Source organism: Mytilus galloprovincialis, chromosome 14 (genome assembly GCF_965363235.1).
Source record: "Mytilus galloprovincialis chromosome 14, xbMytGall1.hap1.1, whole genome shotgun sequence".
Lineage (NCBI taxonomy): Eukaryota > Metazoa > Mollusca > Bivalvia > Mytilida > Mytilidae > Mytilus > Mytilus galloprovincialis.
This window is the reverse complement of record NC_134851.1, coordinates 64,869,588-64,894,920: the sequence shown is the minus strand read 5'-3', so window position 1 is coordinate 64,894,920 and position 25,333 is coordinate 64,869,588. Positions and strand designations below refer to the sequence as shown.

General features: G+C 32.4%; 1 protein-coding gene across 1 annotated transcript; it reads left to right on the top strand.

Annotated features, from left to right (window-relative positions):
* Positions 1 to 7,448: 7,448 nt before the first annotated feature.
* LOC143059041 (cell adhesion molecule CEACAM5-like) lies at positions 7,449 to 18,891 on the top strand. Its single transcript, XM_076232518.1, has 8 exons — positions 7,449 to 7,704; positions 8,683 to 8,982; positions 9,181 to 9,480; positions 10,132 to 10,425; positions 11,401 to 11,460; positions 14,169 to 14,270; positions 15,799 to 15,853; positions 18,551 to 18,891. Exons 1-8 carry the CDS (start codon positions 7,557 to 7,559, stop codon positions 18,570 to 18,572), a joined length of 1,281 nt encoding a protein of 426 aa, XP_076088633.1. The 5' UTR covers positions 7,449 to 7,556; the 3' UTR covers positions 18,573 to 18,891.
* Positions 18,892 to 25,333: the final 6,442 nt, after the last annotated feature.

Sequence of the window (25,333 nt, the reverse complement as noted above, 5' to 3'; positions counted from 1 at the left end):
CTCCGGGCTAAGAAATACGGGTGAAATCGGGTCATTTTCGGAATTCCCGTGTTATTTCAATGACCCGGTGGGTGTCCCGGGTGATCCTTCAGAATTGTGAAAATCTCGGGTCACACCCGCAGAATACGGGTCAGTTGATAGGTATGGTAAAAAAAAAATTACGTTGCGTTCGAAAAGGGGACGTAAAAGGCTTCTCTTTTAAAGAATAACTTGTCGTTACAACAATAGAAATAATTTCATCTGCTTATAACCATATATTTATTTAAGTATATTATGCACTTAGTATGGCTTGTTCTGTCAACTTAATATTCATGGTATAGGCCTATTTCAAAACAATTTTGTCATAAAATGTGTTTTGGAGACTTAATCCACTCAGAGTATTTTATGTTTTGTATTATTTCACTTAAATAGCATGAACTTTTCACACATGAGAATACTCAGAAGGCCATAGGTGCATGTACAGCTTCCCATAAAGAAGACATTTTGTTCAATAAACTGAATGAGACTTTTTTCCTTTGTTATACTGGTTATTTCAAGCATTTCTGTCAAGTTTTGTCATAATCAGTTCAATAGTTTGAGAAAAATCTTATATATTGAAAGTCGACATCTACAGCGATTCGAGCAAAATTTCCTCGACAAATCCAAAGCAAGCCGTATCAAGATAGAATTGAGTGAGAACCAACAAATGATCAAATATCTATCTTATCTGCCTACAAACAGTTGAATATGATACACAAGATGATTTTAGGAAGATAAAACATAAGTATACATAAAAAATACATGTGTTGCTTTCATACGGATGAATAGTTGAACCACTTTTAACTTCTTTCATACTGACGATAGTAGATAATCCTAACAATGTCGTAGTCATTTAAAATAAGTATCTCATAATAGAACCATTACAATGCTATAAAACATACACACAGTAGCTTTAAGTGTACCATAAACGTCGGAAATTGTCCCCCAAATATAGAAACACAATGACTTTAATCGTATCATTTATGCACCTGAATGAATTCAGTGAAGGCATGATGTTGTAATAAATTGAAATGTTACATCGACGAAGATTATTTCATTTGCATGTTCGGAACTAAATAAAAAAATAATACTTTTGAGAAATGTCGTAGATTATAGCTCACCGTTTTTTTATATAAGCTTTGTTTTTTTACATATTTTGGCCACAAACATTACTGAAGAGACATGAAATGTCGAAAGGCGCATCTGGTGCAGAAAAAATGGTACCATAATGTTGTTACTACCACGGGTCGATGCCTTTTGCTTGTGGACTGTAAGTCCCCGAGGGAATCACCAGTCAAATAGCGAGTACTCTGGTACTGGCATGAAAATACGGATTTTTTTGTGTTATTAAATTTACTGTTACAACATGTTACAAAATACTATAATTTAAGTAATGTATCTCCCTCATGCAAAGCTCTGATTACTTTCAGAGATTTAGTAATAATTTTTGGAACTTTTGGATTATAGCTCTTCATCTTTTATATAAACTTTGGTATATTTTGGCCACGAGCCCGAGTATCACTTTAGATACATGAATTGTCGAAATGCGCATCTGGTGCAGAAAAATTGGTACCGTAATGTTATTACTACCAATAGGTCGATGCCTCTGCTGGTGGACTGTACGTCCCCGAGGGTTTCACCAGCCCAGTAGCGAATACTCTGGTACTGGCATCAAAATACGGATTTTTTTGTTATTAAATTTTCTGTTACAACATATTAAAAATAATTATAAATTAAATAATGTATCTCACTCATGCGAAGCTCTGATTACTTTCACAGATTTGGTTATAATTTTTAGAACCTTTGACTTATAGCTCTTCATCTTTTATATAAGCTTTGGTATTTACATATTTTGGCCACGAGCATCACTGAAGAGACATGAATTGACGAAATGCGCATCTGGTGTAGAAAAAATGGTACCGTAAATGTTATTATAAGGAACAATTCTCGTTTGAATTGTTTTACAGTATGCGTTAAAGGCTTTGCTAATTGTTGAAAGCCGTACGGTGACCTATAGTTGTAAATGTTTGTGTCATTTTGGTCTCTCGTGGAGAGTTGTCTTAATTGCAATCATACTACATCTTATTTTTAAAATATAAATGTACTGTTTTTCGATTTTAAATTGATGAACATTTATCTTTTAATTTTATACTTTAAAAAAAGACCTGCATGACATTGTTGAACTATCTGCAAATGTATATGTAGTATGTATTCGTATTTATAATGAAATACAAAACAAAACGTGCATGGTAAACTGATAAACAAAATATCAAAAAATTAAGAAAATTAAATGCAAGAAGAAACTCACCTTTTAATCAATACATTTAAATAATTTAATGAACAAACACTTGTTTTTAAAACTGTTTGTTTCTATTTACATAGATATAGGAAGATGTGGTGTGAGTGCCAATCAGACAACTCTTCATCCAAATAACAATTTATAAAAGTAAACCATTATAGGTCAATGTACAGCCTTCATCATGGATCCTTGACTCACACTGAACAACAAGCTATAAGGGCCCCAACATTACTAGTGCAAAACCATTCAAACGGGAAAACCAACGGTCTTATATTTCCAATATGTAATTTAGTTCGTTTTTCTACCGAGAATAGCAAAACCTCATGAAGTATATCGTTGAAGTTTATAAACTACATTTAATCATCCCCTGTGCCATGATTGGCCATTTCCGTTTTTTTTCTAAAAAAAAACATGGTTGGTTACATGTGATGAATTTACTTACAATTCGGGATTTTTTTCTTCTTCAAATAAACGGAATTAGAAAAAAAATCACTATCCAATGTCGAACACCTTAAACTTGGCAAAGGATGCAAAGGTTTTGCAGTAAAGTACGGTTTCATTTACAACGTTAATTCATAGCGCTAACCCTATCACTTTAATAACAGTCTCATCAAATTCCGCTTCATTTACATGATGCGTTAAATAAACAGTCACAATTAATAAAATAGTCAAAATATGGGTACATCAGTCATCATCGTATAACAATTTTAAAAGGAACAATTTAACAGGACACAAAAACATCTACTATCTACGAACACATGGATTGATTTGAGTGTCTGACGTCAGAAAAATTATATACGACACATAAATTTGTCGTTCAATGTGCATACAATAGTTCACAAGTACCAGGATTATAAACAATTCTAAAATTTACATAGGCAATGAACGCATACAGGGTTAAAAATCAAAAGTATGCAAGAATAAATTACAGAAATAGACCGAGATTCAATGATGTAACATATACATCTGTTATTCAATTTAAAACAAATGTATACATTTTTTCCAGAAGATCTGAATCCAACAGATAATTTTTCCACAGCAGCAGAATGTGGTAAGTTTTGTTTCACTTAAAATGATTGGCACTGAAGTGCAACTAAGGCATATTAATATTGTAATGGGTTGCTGGTATCCTAAAATTGGGAATATTACATTTTTATTAGTATACTGAAATTGGAGAGACAAATGTTTTATTTTGTTATATTGTATTATGTTTAGGGAAGGTGAACTTTCTGGATATAAGACCCGTCATGGTCTGGCTGGGGAATTGGGAAGGCAAATGCTCACATTAATCTGTACAGGTACAGGCTTCAAATGCTTCCTTTATACGCCATAACACTTGATAGATCCTTATAAAGGATGCTTGTACAGATCCAAGAAGACAAATCTGTATGTCAAAAGTGTATATATTCAAGAGAAGGTCAAATATATCCTTTTTTGAAGGGCAATTAATGAACAAGTTCATCTTTAATTTTACTGAATGATATCACTTTATTTTTTAGCTTACCTGGCCCAAAGGGCAGGTGAGCTTTTCCCATCCCTTGGCGTCGTTGTCGTCCTGCGTCCGGGGTCGTTAACTTTTACAAAAATCTTCTCCTCTGAAACAACTAGGCCAAATTTTACCAAACTTGGCCACAATCATCATTGGGGTATCAAGTTTAAAAATGTGTTTGATGATCCAAGATGGCCGCCACAGTTAAAATTATAACATAGGGGTAAAATGCAGTTTTTGGCTTGTAACTCAAAAACTAAAGCATTTAGAGCAAATCTGACAGGTGTGATATTGTTCATCAGGTCTACATCTATCTGCCCTGAAATTTCCAGATGAGTTGGACAACCCGTTGTTGGGTTGTGGCCCCTAAATTGGTAATTTTAAGGAAATTTTGCTGTTTTTGGTTATTATCTTGAATATTGTTATAGATAGAGATAAACTGGAAACAGCAATAATGTTCAGCAAAGTAAGATTAACAAATAAGTCACATGACTGAAATGGTCAATTGACCCCCAAGGAGTTGTTGTCCTTAATAGTCAATTTTTAACAATTTTCATAAAATATGTAAAATTTTACTAACATTTTCCCCTGAAACTACTGGGCCAAGTTCACTATAGGTAGAGATAATTGTAAGCAGCAAAAAGTTCAGTAAAGAAAGATGTACAAGCACATCACCATCACCAAAACACAATTTTGTCATGAATCTATCTGCTTCTTTTGTGTGATATTCACATATACCAAGGTGAGCGACACAGGCTCTTTAGAGCCTCTAGTTGTATATACTCTTCAATCACAAAAAAAAAACTACAACAAATATAAAACAAAGGATTATGAAAAGGCGTTTAAACAAAGCTCGTTAGTAAAAAGAGATATCCAAACCAATCAGTCAACCACAAAGGGGCACAACAATGCAACGATCGCACAAAACACATTTTTTCAGTACATACCATCAAAGAAAGCAAAATAACGGACATTTAAAAAACCTTATATTCACGGCCCACACATAACAGAAATCACGGGATTATTTCCAAGGCTCTCTTTTAAAACAAAACACCGTAGTATAACCGTACATATTACATGTATTATAATATTAAAGAATGTTTGAATGGTATTATGTGTTGCTTTCGTGCTAGAGATTTAATTAAATTAATAAAAATCAAACAATGTGCTCCTTCTGCTAATATAGCAATCGTGAATACAAATCTCGTTTTTTGGATATAATTATTCTTATCACACATTTTTTCACATATATGTACCTTTAAACATAGCCAATAATAGCCGGAGGTCAAAATTGGTTACTAGCCTCGGGGTAAATATCGATATAAGCCCTCGAAATCCATATCTAGCCCTCAATTTTGGCTTTGTACACCCGTCCACAGTGGGAGTTGTCAGCGGCTGGGCAAAATTTCTAGCTTGTCCACTCTACCCACCCCTTAGGAGTGGGCATGCAATTTCTTCTGTTTAATCAAAAGACTTGCAAGTGCAATCAAAAGCTGATAAGCAACTATAAGGAATTTTTACAAAATAAGAGATTATAGCTAGAATGGGCACGGGTGGGCCGTCTTTTCTATTGAACACATCATTTAATAGATTTTTAATATGAGAAAAATAGAATGCATCAATATTTAAAATCAATAGTACGAAGTAGTAGTATATTTTTATCGCATTTTACAGATGTTCCAAATGTTACAATACCAGATGCGGAATATAGCACAGTTTATGGTTGGGATATGACTCTAGAATGCATTATTGATTCTTCTCCAAAACACTACAAAGTATACTGGCAAAAAAAATCTCATGGTACAGTTATGAATATAACATGGTCTAGTACTAATGTACATGGTGCAACGGTCACTGAACCATCGTTGACCATCCGCCGAGTAACTACAGATGATGAAGGGCAGTATGTATGCTTGGCTGTTAATTTTGCGGGAACTGGAAAAAGCAACCCCACTTCTTTGAAAGTATTAGGGGGTAAGATGTTTTATATTTTTTTCAGTAACGACGCATATTGAACATGTTGAACCAATTTATTTAATGTTTATATACCTATATTATATTAGCAATGATAATACAAAATACAACTGAAAGATAACATAGCACAAAACAGATAATAAGACAAGTAAGACGAAGGCACTAGTATTTGAATTTCTGGCGAAAGAATGTTTGTTTCTTAGTTAAGACTATTACATTGTAGATATAACTCTGAATCGATTTATGATTTTTGAACAACGATATGCGACTGTTGCCTTTTATTTTGTCTTTAAAATATTTTGTTGATTGTAGAGCTATGATTATACCAGTACAATTATCAAATACTCGGCATTTTGTTTCGATATCGAGATAACTACTTTCAAATTCATAATTTCACCAAGATATATTCATTGCATAAATATATATATATGAGTGTAAAATGAAGATAAAAATTGTTCTTTTCCTTTCTTGTCGTCTTTGGTATGCATTTTGCATCAACGCATGATTATAACATGAGTACAAATTAAAAAAAATGATGCTACAGGAATGTGCGATTTGTACTTTTTGGAATATCGACAGTCTGTTGAAAAATCAAATCACAGAAATAATCAATAACTTTTTATTGGGGACGAAATCTTCCATCATATGGGGATTACATAAATGATGTTTTTGTCGTTAGAAAGAAAAGAATTTCGAATCTTTGTAGAGCGCTATATCATGTCATCATTGGTAGTTTAACCTATAACATTGTTTTGCAAAATCCAACATTTCGAGATTAAACAACCTCAATAACTAAAGATTAAGAATAGTAGCACCAAATACTTAATAAAAGAATAAGTAAGCACAATTCACAGTTATGCTGAAAATTGTGTGTATTACATAAGATGATGTCGATTTTTTTAAACCTAGATTTATGAATGGTAGTTTAAAAATTTACAAGTACCTTCTGCTTTGATACAGCCCTTGGATGGTTTAAACTTTACCAAAAAGCGTGTATGGTGTAATGGTGTATGTCATATGATGCAATTGTGTAAGGTGTATGGTGCTATGGTGTATGTTGTAAGGGGAATGGTGAAATGGTGTTTGATGAATGGTGTGATTGTGTAATGTGCGATATGGAATGGTGTGAATGATGGTATACGACACTTCATTGGTTTAAAACGAAGTTCTTTTTATCTTTTTTTTTGTATTGTGAACATAAACAATTATCTTAATCCTAATATTTGAAATTTAATTGCATTATTGGTAATTTCGGATCGTGTGGGGAATGGTGTATAGTGTAATGTGTAAAGTGTATGAAGATAAGGTGTAACGTGTATGGTGTAATGGTGTAATGGTGTATGGTGTAATGCATGGTGCAATGTGTATGGTGTAATGGTGTATGGTGTAATGGTGTATGGTGTAATGGTGTATGGTGTTAGTGGGAAGTTTTCACCATCCATGGACTGTAATTAGTTTAGGTCAAGGGTTTCACACAGAAGATGAAGAATCTAATGCAGTCATTTCCTCAAAATTGTCAAATCAATGCATCAGTAATTGCTACGATCTCGATACAGAATCCTATCCTAAAAACTAGAATGATTTATATAATATACGTAAGTTTCCATTATAGATCCAAAATATCCTGTTGTAAATATTGAATCAAACCGGTATGTGGTGACATACGGAAGTTCACTTACCGTCAACTGTTTAGTTCGTTCATCTGAACAGGATCCCGTAAATGAGATATATTGGAAGTACAATAATAAGGGAATCATAACAAAGATTTCAGAAAAGATGGACGGGATATCAGGAAGTTCCATTAGAACGCCATCACTCACCATTTTGAATGTGACATCGTCTGAATCTGGAACCTACACCTGCTACGCTAGAAATGATATTGGAACAGGACAAAGTCGACCAATAAATGTTATTGTTACTGGAGGTAAAACAAGGGTATACTTATTTGGCGCTTAACGTTATGACCTAGCATGTTATTTGTGTACTTTTCCGTTGTTAACTATCGTTCCGTTTTGTTGGTTTTTATGTACATTTTAGTTTGTTATGTATTCCTATTAGTTCAGTTGTGGTTTTCAATATTTTTTTTCCTTTATGTTTTCAATATCAAAACATACATTCAATCATTTTAACACTATCATATCTCATTCGGATGTTAAAATCGTACCAGTTGTCATACATTTTAGTAAGGATTGGTCCGTCTTGGGAAATATTGACGCCCAGGTCTTGTTTGTATTATCCTCAATTTCATGTGCACCATGATGTATGAGATGTACTTAATGACGTAAATGAAGTAATAGGACATCATCAATATATATAAAAGTGAAATGAAGAATTTCGCAAGGTGCTTTTAAAAAGATTCTAAATAAATCCTGCTTCATACGAGTACAATGAAGAAATTAGGGATGCACAATGAGACACAATTAAACCGAACTTGCGGATGATATATCAATCCTACAAACTCAACAAATAGATATTGTCTTTTTAAAAAGTCAGATATCTTGATAATATCATCTTCAGTGTTTTTTTCTGATAGAATCAATCTGGTTTCTTTTCAAAAACAAGAATAATTATAACCCCTTCCCACCCAAAAAAAAATCTTCGTTTGCTATTTGTATAGAAACAGCGCTGTTTAATGATTTTATGAAGTCGACCAATTGAACATGGGGAATATCAGTGTATTGTGTATTGAAATCAAATATTAGTATTTATTGTATCTATTTGCTTATCACATTGGTGACAATGTCTATTTTTGAGAAACACGTACCACAATCTTCAAATAATAGAGAAAAAAAAACTGATTTAAAAGAAAAAAGAGTTCATTTTGTTGCATGCGTTGCTCTCTGTAATTTCTGCCCATGTGTTTATTTGGTTGAACATGTACTATTCCACAATTGAATTGCAGATGTACCAACTGTTTATGTTAAAGATACTAGGTATTCAATAAAGTACGGGGAAAACGTAACAATTGCCTGCAATATAACTTCTAACCCACCTCTCACAAATGTTTACTGGGAGAGAGAATTTAATGGTACGAAAAATGTGATGAATAGTTGGACAGCTGGAGTGCAAGGAGTTTCATTAGATGCACCATCGCTGACTATAGTAAAAACCACTACATCAAATAACGGATCTTACAGATGTATAGCTTCCAATGATGTCGGAATAGGATACAGTGAAACCACAAATTTAGAAGTTATCGGTGGTAAGGTTTTATCAAGAATGATTAATATGATATGTTGTAATGTCTGATTTTACAATATAATATTTTTGTACTTATGGTTATTCAATGTTCTGTCTTTAATTTTGGCCATACAAAGTATTCAGAAATTATAAATGTGCTAAATTATTGATAAACATTTATTAACTATCAACCGTCTAGACACTATTTTCTGTATTTTAGAGCTGCCATATATTAGTATCACAGCGGATTTGCTACAAGTGAAGTATGGTGAAAAAGTACACATATCATGCGTTGTGAACGCAATACCACCTGCAAATGAAATTTACTGGGAGAAAGAATTAAATGGTATCAAATATGTAATAAATACTGGGACTACTGGAACTGATGGCATAACTGTTACAAATCCATCACTAATATTAATCCACGCAACAGATTCGGATGCAGGACTTTACAAATGTTTTGCAGTCAATGAGTTTGGAATGGGCTATAGTTCAGCAATTAAACTCAATGTTATAGGAGGTAATATTTTTTTCAACTTGTATCAACAAGACTTCTGCATTTAACTTCAAGTTTATATGTTTGATTTATTTTAACCAGAACTGCAATGTAATTTATTAGTTATGCATGCAACAATGCATGTAAGATAATGTCTCAGCAGTATATATGAATACACATGTTTGGCTGTTAACTCTGTCGGTACGGGTAGAAGCTTCCCAGCAAAATTGACAGGTGGGACTATTATATGTCTTTTAATTGTCAATATTCTGTCTTTCGTGGCGTCTTTGTCACAACATGCTTAAGATACGCATATATAGGAAAACCGTCAGGGTGATATGTATTGATGTGCATTGTTCGTGATTGACTGTACAATATTTGAATCATAGACCAGGTTGTGAAATTCTAAACAATTTTTATTTCAGTCTTCCATAATAATAGAGGAACTTTGAAATATGTCCTGACATACCATCGGAAAATCAATTAAGTAAAGCTAATGGTTAGTTTTACCGGCTTTGGATATTTGCCATAGAGGAAATAATGTTCATGTTTATAGCACATGAGCAAAATGTATCGGTATTTTTTTTTCAATAAAGATTAAGGTCTTATTCAATTTTAATTAAATGTTATACACACTGTAAACGAACAACATTGTAATACTTTTCATTGTTGCAGGTATTCCTGATGTTGATGTTCCATCTATGACGCACCTAACAGGCATTGGTTACACAATAACTCTCACTTGTTCTATCAAAAATGCCTTTCCAGCCATTTCAAGGGTGTACTGGGAGAGATATATACATGGCTCAATAACAAGACTTTCATCTGCTTCGATTGGAATCATGGGAGTCACCGTTGATAATCCATCGCTTATCATTCCAATGGCAATGGAATCGATGACTGGTGAATATACATGTTTGGCTGTTAACTCTGTCGGTACCGGTAGAAGCTTCCCAGCAAAATTGACAGGTGGGACTATTAATTGTCAATATTTTATCTTTCGTGGCGTCTTTGTCACAACATGCTTAAGATACGCATATATAGGAAAACCGTCAAGGTGATATGTATTGATGTGCATTGTCTGTGATTGACTGTACAATATTTAAATAATAGACCATGGTTGTAAAATTCTGAACAATTTTTATATGGTGTGTAACACAACAAGTAGCGTTAAACCATCATTTTTTTCTTTAAATGTCCTGTAACGAATATGAACTACATTGTTCCGAACAATCAGGTGTTATTATAGCAAACCGAAGAAATGTTTAGACTTTTTGATTACGACAGGGCATTACTTTGGGAAAATTCTTTTAAATTGATACAGATATGTATTGTTTTTTAGTTTTTCTCAGAAAAATGTACTGAGAAGAGGTCAAATGAGATTTTAACAATTTAAAACCAAAATTGAAAACATACAGTTAAGGCGAACCTCCTATACTATAGAAAATGGTATAAGTGAGTTCTGTGTGGTGTGACTCATGAACATGACTATTTGTAATGTCATACAACTAGAAGAATCTATGTCTAAAACTATAGAAGCAAATAAGGTGACAATATTTATAGAAGTTTAAATTTCAAAAATTTTTTTAAAAAGGGACACATAACATGAACAGCTACACAAACACAACTTTAGGGAATCACATTTACTCTAAACGGAGTGAAACCGTTGCAACAACAGTTTACGTGTGTACTTTTATGCATGCATATATCCATATGTATAAACTATAATTTTCTTTTACTCTTTAAAATATCACATGTATCAGTAAACAGCTTATCACTAGATATACTTTTTATAACATAATGCCTGATTAATCTCAGTAAATATTGTCCACGAAGAACCAATTGGTATTATTTGAAGAGCTTATTCCTTTCTTTATCTCAATTAGTAAATGATATGATTTACCAAATTTGATCATTTTTCTAAACATTTTCATCTACTTTTAGTTAAAGCAGGAGTTACACCAGACACTAACTCTGATGATTCGGATGATGACACAGACAACAGTATGTATTTTATCAAAAGATATCATTTGTATACTGAGTGTTTGTGTAAAATTTGTCTATTTATTCATAAATGTCATCATTTATAAGTTTGAAACACTCAGTCCTGTTTTTTCAGTTTACTGTGTCTTTAACCAAACTAGCTTAGGACATTTTTACCACATGGTAGATTGTGGTTTGTCATTATATCGTCTAATCTTTTAATTAACAAACGTGACTTATTCCCGATTGTGACTGTTTTGCTGAATGGGAATTCGCATTACTCTAAGACGTGTTTCGGTACTTGTTTATCCCAAATTCATGTATTTAGTTTAAATGTTTAATGTTATATTTGTAATTCTCATCGGATTTTGTCAAATGTGTTGACGTCTTTTTATTATATTTAGGTGTTACGGAAAGAAAAATTAATCACTGCCTTTATTAATTATATTTGATTTTGTACGATAATTTACGTTTGAAGTTGGATTCATAACAAGCTGGACATATACATATATATATTACAGTTAATTGCTATTAATAAGAATTGCAATATGCATTGTGTTTAAATGTAATATCAGTATTTAGTTCTAATATAATCTTTATTCTTAAATCACTTCTAATTCTATGTTACTTTTGAATTAAAGTTTTTCATATGTGACGTCATGCTGTTTCTAAATTTCATAAGTTCTTATGTGGCGTAACATTTGTGCCTTTTCGCCATCGTATGTGACGTCATTTTTATTACATCCCAGCTCCTTTGTTCTAACAGGGGTGATCTGAGCCGGATCACCCCAACCAGATCACCCCAGTTTAAGTTTCTTTGTTATGCATGCTTTCCTTTGTTCTGTAACATTTTGGCGGGAATGTCAAATCCAGTATAAAACTTATAATTACTTATACGGAGAGGACTATCTATCAAAATTCACGTAGAAAAACCAGTGTATATGCTGGGATTCGAACTCAAGACCTTTAGCATATCAAGCCACGACACTTACCACTACACCAGGACGACTCGATACGAACTATCAGAAATTTAACATACTTAAAGGAAGCAAGATATTTTTATAACTGGGGCGAGTTGGCAGACTTTTATTCAGTGGGGTTTAAACCCTTTTCGTTAAATAAATGAGTTGTCAGACTGATTGTTCAATTTGATTTTACACTTTTTTAAAGTTAGGCGAGTCGGTTACAAGAGTTGGGCGATTTTTTTCATAAAGTGGCGATATAGTGTGGACCGATTAGCCTGTGGGGCGAGTTGACATTGTTTGATATCAACTCATCGTGTTAGGGGGGTCATAAAGGGTATACATCATATAGTAATATATAAAGTATATTATAATGGTTGTGTGGCGTTCTAAACTAGATTTTATGAATTGAAAATGGTTTTTCGTCTAATCTAAAACAGCTGGGATGTAAAATAGTTATCCCATTCGGACTTGGCGTGTCAGTGTAAGATCACCCTCTGGCCTCCGGCCATCGGGATGATCTTACACTGACACACCGCGTCCTTATGGGATAACTATTAATGATTTATTGCGTTGACGCCTGGACTGAATCGGATGTGTCTATTCTGTGTTGGTCTTCGCATTATGTATTCGGGTTTATTTTTCTGTAATTAATTAATACTTCAGTTTCATTATGTATATCTCTTTCATATTCATTTGATAAAATTTACTGTTTGCTATAGCATGAATTGTTCTAAAAAAAATAAGGATGTTCTTATCCCAAGCATAAAAACAACGTCGTATTTGGCACAACCTTTTTCAAATTTTGATCTTCAGTGCTGTACAACTTTGTACTTTTTTCACTTTCGATTTTTTACATCTGGGCGTCACTGGTGAGTCTTGTGTGGACGAGGCGCGTGTTTGGCGTATTGAATTTTAAACCTGATGCTTTTTGTTATCTACTAATCATGTTTTTCGTTGTCTAATATGTTCTCCTATTTATTTGTATTGTAGTCCTGTAATATTATGTTGTCATTTCAATGTTATATTTAACTTTGCCATTAAAGTGCGAGGTTTGGCATGCCACAAAACCAGGTTCAACCTACCATTTTTATTCCCCTTTAAAAAATGTCCTGTACCAAGTCAGGAAGATGGCCGTTGTTATATCATTTTTCGTTTCTGTGTGTGTTGCATTTTAACGTTGTGTCGTTTGTTTTCTCTTATTTTAAAGATATTAAGATAAGACGTGGCACGGTACTTGTCTATCCCAAATTCATGTATTTGGTTTTGATGTTATATTAATTTTTTTTGTTATTCTCGTGTTATTTTGTTTGATGCTTGGTCCGTTTCTGTGTGTGTTGCGTTTCGGTGTTGTGTCGTTGTTCTCCTCTTATATTTAATGCGTTTCCCTCGGTTTTAGTTTGTTACCCCGATTTTGTTTTTTTGTCCACGGATTTATGAGTTTTGAACAGCGGTATAGAACTGTTGCCTTTATTCATAGTCATATGTCGAATTAATAAATATAAATGTACACGGTCAAAAAAATATTTTTGTTGCAATGTTGTCCTCTTGTTTCATAGTGTCTGTAATCTTTGGAATGTAATGTTGAGTAAAAGGTGTACACTATCCCATCATCAGTATATTCCTTGGTGATTTTTATTTCATTCTTGGCAATGTCATCTATACGTTTATTACTAGCATATATACATTTTTATCACTTTTTTTATAATGTTCAATTTGAAACCGATAGTTGATAGTTTTATATCGATGTAATTATTTCTTTCACAGCGGATACAGTAGTTCATGGAATAATAGGTGCGGTGAGTGCTGTAGCAGCGGTTGGATCACTAGTCATTGCTTACTTGGCTTACAAGCGCTCTAAGAAGCAGGGTCAGTGTACAATTAATTTTATTTTATATAGTGTCGTTTTTAACTGCTTTTGATATGATAAAATCGTTCTTATTAAGAAAAAAAAAGGATATCGAGTATACATCCATGACGCAAACTAATAACACTTACAGCAAAACACACAACAACCAAAAAAATATCGCTAATGTTCTAATTTGAATAATAATTTTGACACGAATAATACTTTTTTCCTCGCAGATTTGACCAAAAACATTATCGTATTTAAATGTTTTTATTTTCTTTATGTTAACAGTTTGATGGAGATATATTTTGTCGAATTTCAAAGCACCATTTTACACAAAAAATCCACGGTATTAGTTTATTTCTTAGAGCTAGGATCTGTCGAATAACAAATGAACACATAGTTATAGAGTCCACATTGCTGTTGTGTTCCTCGCCTTGTTGACTTCTACTTTACTAATTTGAATGTGTATAGGTGCTTCCACGGAAAATATTGCTCTTAGGGTTCTTAATGCCTCGCATAATAAGTCATAATTTCAATTATGACTGCTCTGGTCAATGATGTTAGTAACAGCTAACCATTTTGATTGATCATGTACCGTAGCTTTACAGATTCTTATACTATGTTTGATCTGCATCTCATCTAGAATGTCTAATTAAAGAAATATTCAGGCATGTTTTTTATTCAGCCAATTTTCAGATTGATCCTCTGCGGTCAATTCAGTACTGTTCAGACAATTATCGTCAGTCAATGCAGTACTATTCGGTAGTTTTGAAGTCAATTGTGAATGCTGTGGATGAATACACGTAAAATAATACTAAATAGATGAAAAAAGACTAAACATATCTTTATTGACCACAAACAACTTGTCGAAACAAATGTTAATTTTCTATAATTGATAAATCTGAATATTGAAGAAAGAATGAAAATTATATTTAAATGTTTATAGTTGGAATGAATGACATTGAGACAATTCTCCACAAGATAATTGTTCATAGATTGACAAATATTGCTCACTGTACGGCCCATACTGGATAGTAATACGCGTGATACAAAGCCCAAAAATGACATTTAACAGTTCAAACGAGGACACTAACGGCTTAATTTATATAGTAAATAATGAACGAATAAAAATATTGAACACAGCAGAAGTCAAAAACCACTAGACAACACTCCTGACATGAGACTAGCATATATATATCCAGATTGTGGCGGGTAAACAAATTAACGGGATCCCTACTATCCCTTTAGTCTTTTAACAGATGGTTTAATGAAAATTGACTGTGAATACAAATAATGAGATGTGGTGTGATGAGCAACGAGACAACTATCCACCGAGGTGAAGATAAAGTGGATGATAGCAATTATAATCAACCATACGGCTTCCAACAATGAGATGAACCTATACCGTATAATTGATGTAAGCCTAAACATGGAAATTATGATACAACCGATTATGAATACAAACCCCAATATGTATAACAAGACAAATTACGGAAAGCAAATATGCGGAACACTTATATTCATCTTGTTTTTTTTGCTTAACAGAAGATCAAGAGGGAAACAAATATAAAACTTCGTCAAATGACAGCAAAAACACAAGGTATGTACAAGTTCTTGTTTCTTCGTAGATTCAAATCAAATATGCCAAGCCTTGCACGTCATTTATAATAAAATATGTTTTCTTTTCTACTAATTCTACGCAAAGTAGGTTTCTCAAGTTTTTTACTTTGTAAAAGATAATAACCAACCATGTCAAAATGAGCATTTTTTCTGTGGAAAAACGTATAACTTTCTGTTATTAGCATGGCATTTAACGATTCAAATAAGTGTTTTCATTAGTCAGTGTTAGTATTTATCATGTTTAACATTTAAAACAAAATTGTTTCTGATTTTAAAATACAACAGCGTGTTTTTCTGACACTTTTTCTTTTTAACTTCAACTGAACCTATTCGAGCATTGTCACGATTATGGTTTATGTTGTAAATATATAACATTTGTACGTTTTGGAAAAAATATTAACTAGCAAAAACGCGTCTTGTCTTGACACAATATTCGTTACTTCAAATGACTATATTTTAACTCTAATTTGTTTAGTTTACCCTGAAAGCATCATCAATAATATTTTACGAATAGAAAGTACATAGTAACAAAATAATGAGGTCATAATACATTAAAGGACAACAATTGCTTCTGTCAAACCTGTTAAACACGGATAAAATTCCCCGTCTATCTTGATAAGATATTGCACTTCACATTCAAATCATCTTAATTAGTTGGTATTCATATCTATAAACAGAGGGTTGTAGGTAGGCAGGGAATTTTGAAACTATTAAAACAAATAAGAGAAAGATTATGATAAGTGAAACTTGGTTTTAAACAGTAATTGTATGCTTAACTTCTTATTTTTGTTTGTTGAGAACTCAATACACATTGATACAGGTCAATCATCATGCCTGCTGTCAAAACAAAATATGTTAAGTAAATTTGTATACGACGTGCAATTCAGTCTCATGTTAATGTGTGTTTACTGGTCTGGTTTCTGTAACTAGAGTTTTTTTATGAGACGTTATAGTTAGTCTTGTGCTCAACCCCTTAACCTGGAGGGCCAGTGGATTTGTAGTTGAGGTTCCATTCCCCTAGATTGAATGCCGGCCTAGGCTTACGAGCAAAGATCTACCAGGATTGGTATCAGAGTTGTCTCTCCTAGATGGATTGCCTTTCTGGGCTATCAACCCCCATCTGACTGGCTATTTACCCATAGCTGGGACAAGGTTAATGAGTGCTAGGGCATATCTACACGCCGATGGGCCTCCACACTGCATCTATAGGGCCCTTGTTGCCCTGTTCTTGTGTACAGGAAAACAAATAATACAAAAACTGAACAAATATTATTTGTATTCAACATAAATGGGTGGATTAGTTCTCTGTTGAGTAACAAGAACACTGCTAGAACTGGGAATAGTATGGACACTTATGCATAGAAATGTTCTGATAGAGGAAAATCATATACATAAGTTTGGGCACATTTATTCCGAGTACTAAGAACGGTTTTATGATTGTTTCTTGTACTTTCTGCGGCAAGCATTACCATGCAGTGATGTGACGAGAAATATGGAATCGTATATATATATTTATATATCATGTATATATTGATCTTAATTTCATCCATCTTCATTATGTTCGCTTTATCAGTTATTGGATTGATTAATGCAGACGTTGTATCGTTTCAATTTAAGAATTAAAAATAACATGTCACTGTTAAGAAAACACGCTTATAATCAATCGAAATTATGGTATTATAATTCTAATATGATTTGTATATTAGAGAATGCATTGATATGATTAGTCGAGAGTACTTCCGGTAGTTGATCTTAACGGTTTTTTTTTATAGACGACATTGACCGAACCTGTTTTCGTAAAAAATGTAAACAAGATGTCGGCAGTAATAACACCGACGTTTACATCATTTATTTGCACTGCACGTTAATCGTAAATCAAACAATAAACACAAAAACATTCATTTAAATGAAAATCAGAGTTTTTGTAGTGTTTTTTTTTATCAGATAGCAAATTTCATTGAGTACATATATTTGCGTTAACAAACAAATATATGCACTAGGCATATTTAATGACACAAATATACAGTTGATGTGTGATAGAGGTTACGATTGTGTAAAAGTATATTCCTTAGCTCCAATGTTAAAGAATTATAAGGGTTAAACGCCATTTTAGAGAATTTATATGTGTATAAACTTGACAAAGTCATTCACAAACATATCATAAAAGTCTCTCGGTTAGTGTTTGTGAGTGAACTGGTCGAGTTTTTACATCAATAAATTCTTTTAAAAAGGCGTTTAATCCTATAGTAAATTCGTTATTTCTTTCAAAATCGAGACAAATGTTTGTCATAAAAAAAGGAAGCGAAAAAAGAACATGCGCCCATACTAAATTATGACCGCACAATATTTCCTAAAAATGAATATTAAGGGTGCTTAAGTATTTGGATATACCAGAGGTCATTTGAGCTAAGAGATTGTTCTAGATGTAGCATAAGCCATCAAAGTATATGTCCTGGTGGAGTTTTGTGTTTTTCTTTTAATCAAAATCGACGGAATACTACAACCTGATCAGAAACAATCGTGACGCTTTGAAATGATTGCTTTAATGTATAAAGTCATGCCACTTCCCACTGATTTTACTAGATATCACTGTGGAATATTATATAGTATAATGTATGTATCTTCTACTGGATACTTTCAATAATTACACTTCTATATTCTACATTTTCTTTTCCAGGATCCACAAAGAAAACGAGTAGTTGTTAGCAAAATGCATGCAACCATGAGAGTCAATAAAACCATATATTGGCTGACAATGTATGATCTTTGTTTGTGTTAAGTTTTTTAAACGATGCATGCAACAGTATGAGTTGGTTTTATTCGTACTGAATTCTGAGTTATTTTATATCTTACAGAGTAAAATTGAACACTTCATAAACATACCTTATGTAATCCTTATACATAAGTGCAGATGTTTTAGTGATTTCTCTATACCTACATGTATATCAATTTTTTAGCGATTTTATTAATCAGGAAACATGTTTTGCCGTGTTATATGTATATCTATTAAATAATTGTAAGTTTTTATTAGTTGTTGATTAGTTCATGAGTAAATAGTAATAAAAACTATATTGCTTTGTTTTTCTTTAAAACGTATATCTTTATTGATATGTCTATTTTACAATAAGGTTAGGGAAATGAACCTTGCCAGTCTTTAAACGGATTTTTAGTACTCACTGTACTCTTCGATACAGTGTATATGAAGTTGTTCAAATTGAACGATTATTTTAGTTAATTAACCTGGTTCCTTTATCCATTTCTCATAGAGACAAGTAAAAAAAACCATGAGCCTATACTAAACATGCTAAAAAGGAAACCATTGTTTGCATTCATCGTTCTATGAACTAGACGTTTTCTGAAACACTAACCATTAACTGTATTATGTACTTCTCTTTTGTTTAACATCTCTATTAGTTGTTGATTTACATTTGACATATTAATTTCAGCATATAGATATGCTTGAGCATTTTAAACATCTCTATTAGTTGTTGATTCACATTTGACATATTAATTTCATCATACAGATATTCTTGAGCATTAACATCTCTATTAGTTGTTGATTCACATTTGACATATTAATTTCAGTATATAGAGGAGCTTGATTATCATTATTCAGTTTAGGAAACTGTAAGTTTGTTTTTCCTTCAGCACCAGAAATTACGAAAGCAATCTAACAGTAGAAAAGTCAGACACTGTGCACAGCAGACATATTTGAGATCTGTGTATAACTAAACAGTTAAAAACTGTAAGACTGGACATACGGTGATCATTTGAAGTGCGAACATCCGAAAATATTATCATGTTGTAATTTAACAGTACATGTCTGGCGTTAGATCAACACATGCATCATTGAGTGTTTCATTGACTAGTCACTATAGAGTTTCACCCTTTAAAGCACTTTGCTTATAGGTATAAATAGAAAGTTCGCTTCCTTGCTTATAAGCTAACTCGAAAGTTGTCTGTGATTGGTTCGAACTTTAAATTTCAAGTGTTTGTGCAATTGCCCTCAAGCTTGACGTAGTAACATAACAGTATTTTATTGATAAACAGGAAAGAATTACGGAATTTATCACTGTCAAATTTACCAAGGATAATACGGTTTATATATAATGTATTGTTGATGTGTTTTCTTAAATTATTCGGTAGTCCACAGCGATATAATACTTTTATTTTAATTGTTCATACCTTATTTTTATTATTTTTGTATCAACATTGTATCAAAACTCTAATTGTAATCGTACAGTGTATGTTAATTTGAGTGACTACGTTTTTTGTTTGAGTTAAGCCGTTCCAATTAATATTTTATATTGTGTCTTTCTATGTTGTGATGTTACACTATTGTTTCAGAATTTTCAGAAAAGGCAATTGTTTACACCTGTCCTAAATCAGGAATCTGATGGTCACAGTAGTTGTCGTTTGTTGATATGGTTAATGATAATTTCTCGTTTTCCGATTTTTGATATAGATTAGACCGTTGGTTTTCCCGTTTGAATGGTTTTACACTAGTAATTCTAAAGGCCCTTTAAAGCTGGTTGTTCGGTGTGAGACAAGGCTCCATGTTGAAGACCGTACTCTAAACTATAATGGGCTACCTTTATACATGGTGACTTTGATGGAGAGTTGTCTCAGTGGTACTCAAACCACATCTTCCTATATGTATAATAATATAAAATAATTGAAAATGCACAACGCGCAAATCTATTAAGTTTTGTTTTCCTCATTTAGATGTTGTTCTCATTTTAACAGGCCTTTAGCATGTTTAAGAAATTCAATTAACCGTGACCATTTCGAATGCGTACTTTGTAGAACAATTTGTAATAAAATAACTATGGTTTCACCTTAATGAATACTCAAGTGCTATTTTCAGACACAATTGCTCTTAGAATCCGAAATCAAACGTAATCCCGTACAATATATGTGAGAAGGCGTTTAGCTTTGACACCAGGTTTAATCCACAATTTCTACATCAGTCAGGAATAGGACAGTTGTTATTAATAAGATTAACGTGTTTGAGTTTTAACATTTGGCATTTGATAAGGGACTTTTAGTTTTGAATCTTCCTCGGAGTTGAGTATCTTAGTGATTTAACTTTTTAGCTGCTGTTTGCGAGTTGTTGTGATGATCCCATTAGGCCCATCATCTTTTGAAGTCAGTTCATTAAAATAAGTATCATTTCTAACTACGCAAATATTGTATCACAATGCCATATTTTATATAATCCAGAAAACATACAATTGCTTACAATAAATATGTTGTTCTATTATTATTTTACAAATACTTTGAACGACAAAATTATTTATCTCTCGTAGTGGTATTTATCATATGTGGATTCTTCAAAATGATAATGAACTTCTGGACGATTTTAAATCTCTGCATTTTTCTGAAATTAGTTCTATCAAAACTTTTGATTAATCAAACCGTCATACCACCATTCCCCATTTGAAATTATAGTTTTGAAGATACTTTGAACGACAAAATTATGTTATATGTTTTCTTGTGTGACGTTTCATTCTAAAGTAAAATACCCGACGCTACTCGAGTTGATGTGAATGCAGTCACCGTACTTTTAATATTTAAACCCTTTATGGGCTGATTTAAAGTATGTGTGTAAGTCCGCAATGGATGCAGTTGTTAAATTTGATAGATGCTTTGTGTACTTCTTTTTGTTTTGATTTTGTTCTTATTGAGATTGTGACACAGTGATGACTGCTGTTCACCTATTTTTACAGTTTTCATACAAAATTTAGCACTATATATCCAGGTTCGATCCACCATTTTCTACCTTCGACAATGCCTGTACTACGTCAGGAATATGATAGTTGTTGTTTGATGTGTTTAGTGTGTTTTATCATTTGATTTTGCCGTTGATTAGTAACTTTCCGTTTTGAATTTTCCTCGGAGTTCAGTATTATTTGTGATCCTTTTATTTTGGAATTATAATCTTTTTTTCAGAACTTAAACAAACAATTGTCGAATCTTGCATTTGCGTAGTTATTTGATTTCATGGTTTTGTCAACGTCTGTATACGACCTAATAGGAAATGTGTGATTCCATAAACATTTAAAATCCCGGATCACCTGTTCCAACCAAATCCACTAAATTTGTACCCCCAAATGATAATGAATCCACAGTAATTTGGTTTACAACATGTGATCTTGTGACTTTCTTTATTGAACTTTGGAAGATATGCATTATACATATATTGATTTAATGGAGATTTACCTATATCTGTACCTTTTTTAGCATATATTTGTTTTATTGAATTAAATAACTTATTTACAAAGTATGTTTAATATAGTGTTCATCACCCTAGAAAAAAATTGTATGATTTTATCTCATTAGTTTGTATAGAATACTGTTTCTTTTGATGACAGTCATGTTAGTTTTTTGATTGACACCCTCTACTTAAAAAATTATATGATCAGCGTTGTATCATTTCTAAAAAAATTAGTTATCTTTTTTAGACAGTTTCAAAGAAGAAGCTAGTATTTGAATGTTATAAAATTGAGAATGGAAATGGAGAATGTGTCAAAGAGACAACAACCCGACCATAGAACAGACAGCATCAGAAGGTCCCCAACAGGTCTTCAGTGTAGCGAGAAATTCCCGCATCAAGAGGCGTCCTTCAGCTGGCCCCTAAACAAATATATATAGTTATATTGTTATTCGTTGAATTGTGTTTCATCTTTGATTTCAAAATATAGGAACCAATCATTCAAAGTTAGAAAAGGTGCACTTGGTATCATTTGGTTTTAGTGCCTGATATTGTGTGTTATAAGTTATTTAAATTTTAGTAACATATGGTTCTATCATGTTTCAACATACATGGCATAGGAGTCATTGATATGCATTTTGTTGGGAAAAACTCAGTAACTAACTAGTTATCAATAATAAAGCAGTACACTTTCCGGATTTGTTATAACATGAGCAACACGACTGGTGCCACATGTGTAGCAGAATCTGCTTACCCTTCCGGAGTACCCCAGATCACCCCAAGATGTTGGTGGGGTATGTGTTGCTTAATCTTTAGTTTTATATGTTGCGTCCTGTGTATTATTGTTTGTCTGTTTGTCATTTTTAGCCATGGCGTTGTCAATTTATTTTCAATTTATGATTTTGACTGTCCCTCTTGTATCTTTCGTCCCTCTTTTACAGTCTTATTACATGATACTGATATAAACATGATCCGACATGTTAGACACAAATAGCCTGATAATAATCTTGTAGGTATTCAAGTAAATTATTTTATTATAAAGGTGTGAACGGTTATTAAAATAACATTAAAGTTATGCATCAGTGATCATCACTGACTCCATTTTGCCTGTAATTGTAACCACAGAAATGTTTAAAGAATGTTACATTGACTTTCATTTAACATTTCTTTTTCAGATAGTGACAGTTAAAGACGATAACTAAATTACTTGTTTTTATTTCCGTTACGTTCATCGGATTTTTCTTTCAAACCAAACCCTCAAACACAAAATATCAGTTCGGGTTATTCATTCATATTTTCAAACTTGTTATAATATTTATTTTATAATTCACAAATTTAATCCTAAGGTACTTGCACATCATGGAACTTATATCTATACCGAACAACACAGCGAACGCAGTCTTTTTTTTATTATAGCTGAGGTTCAATCCTTGGTATTAAGAATAACTCAAACAGTAAATTTATAAAAAAAAATTACGATATAATTATTATACATGTCACATCGAAGTGTCGCCTAACCACAGAAAAAAACGACCACGTAAAACAATATAGTCAGCAATACATGCATAAATAATAATAGCTACCGTAAAAACTTTTTGAAGATTTTGATTTCTTTGTGTTATTTTGGGAATTACGGTCTATAATTGAACGGAAAATCGAACTTAATATGTAATTCTTTATATACATTCAGTCAGGTGCTAAATATGACATTCGAGTATTGGTATCATAATTATATGAAATATAAACAAATTTATAAAGGTTGTATTTCGATCTGCCATACGGTCATTTGTATACAAAAAAAACAACAACACCAAAGTGGCAAAGAACAGGGCTAACACACAATTGCATTTTATATCGACATGAATGCACCTATATCACAATAATCAAGTGAGTTTCAAAATACTTTTTTTTTTTATTTTCAAAAGTAATATACAAGATGAAAAGGTAATGCTGAAAAATCGAAAGTTGAAAATCGTTCTTCTGTAGTCAGCCAGATTACCGTAACCATTACGGAGGAGCCAAATTTTATCGTTAACATGATCACGGTTAATGTCGTTTCAATCTGTTTCACGAAATCGAAGCTGATAAGATGGAAAATATGTTAAGTAGTAGAGAATTAATTGATAGGAAGTAGTGGATTATAAACGATAGTCAACGAGCGACTTCAGTCGCGAGTTGAGTGTCGTTTATGAATTTACTACTTCTTATCAGTTCTCTAGCTTGACCCATTTCTAGTAAAACGACTGTTTGTTTTATGATTTTGAAAATGAACTAACGGAATTTCATGAAAATAATTTCGTATTTTGTCTTTTTTTATTCTATAATAGCTGCAAATAATTAGGTCAACACGGTTCACATTCATATTAAAGTTAACATTAGTTCAATGTAACTTAAATTTGTTGTTATTTCCCCTTTTTAATTCCAGATTTTATATTTGTATATAAATATTTTATTTAATGATTAATCGTTACAAATTATATAAATTAGGTAAGGCCTATAAAGATCCTGTGTTGTTTTGTAAGTGCATATTTGCTAAAGTAAACAAAATTTATCCTTTTAACTGAGGCACAGTATTGTACAAAAATTAAATGAGCGTTGAACATATCACACTGATCATCACCTTGTGTATGTGTAAAGACAGGTACCTGACGTCCCGACAGGACCATTCCCGATTAAAATATGTAAAACGCCTTATCAAATTCCTGTGAATGGTAGATGGAAATTCAAACGTTAATACAAAAGAGTAGGTCCGGTAAGGGCCGATATTGGCCTCAAATTTCATGTTCATCAAACAAAAGATTTTGGACACTTTTAAAACACTTAAGTGTCTATTTCAATTGATTCAATTAGTTTATGTGAAAGATTTTAACTGATCGAGTCATTTAAAACGCTCCGATTTAAGCTTAAATATGAACAATCTATCGAATATGCCATAAAACGTCACTTTTCAAATGTTTTTTGTCAAAAATGAAAGAAGCCGCATCCGTGTTCATCCTCAACCTTTATATATGTTATGTACTATCATCAAATACAACTTACATTTCAATATTATGAATAAACACGAATGCGGCCACTTTTACTTAAGAAGGAAACCATCTAAAATTTAACTAAAATTCTAAAAATGTGAAGATTCAAGCAGTTAAGCATGACTTAATGATGCTAGTTCCCGATATGTATGCATTGTATTGCCAAAAACAGCCCATATTTATGTAACAGAAGCATTATTCTTTCCAGGAAATAGTTGAA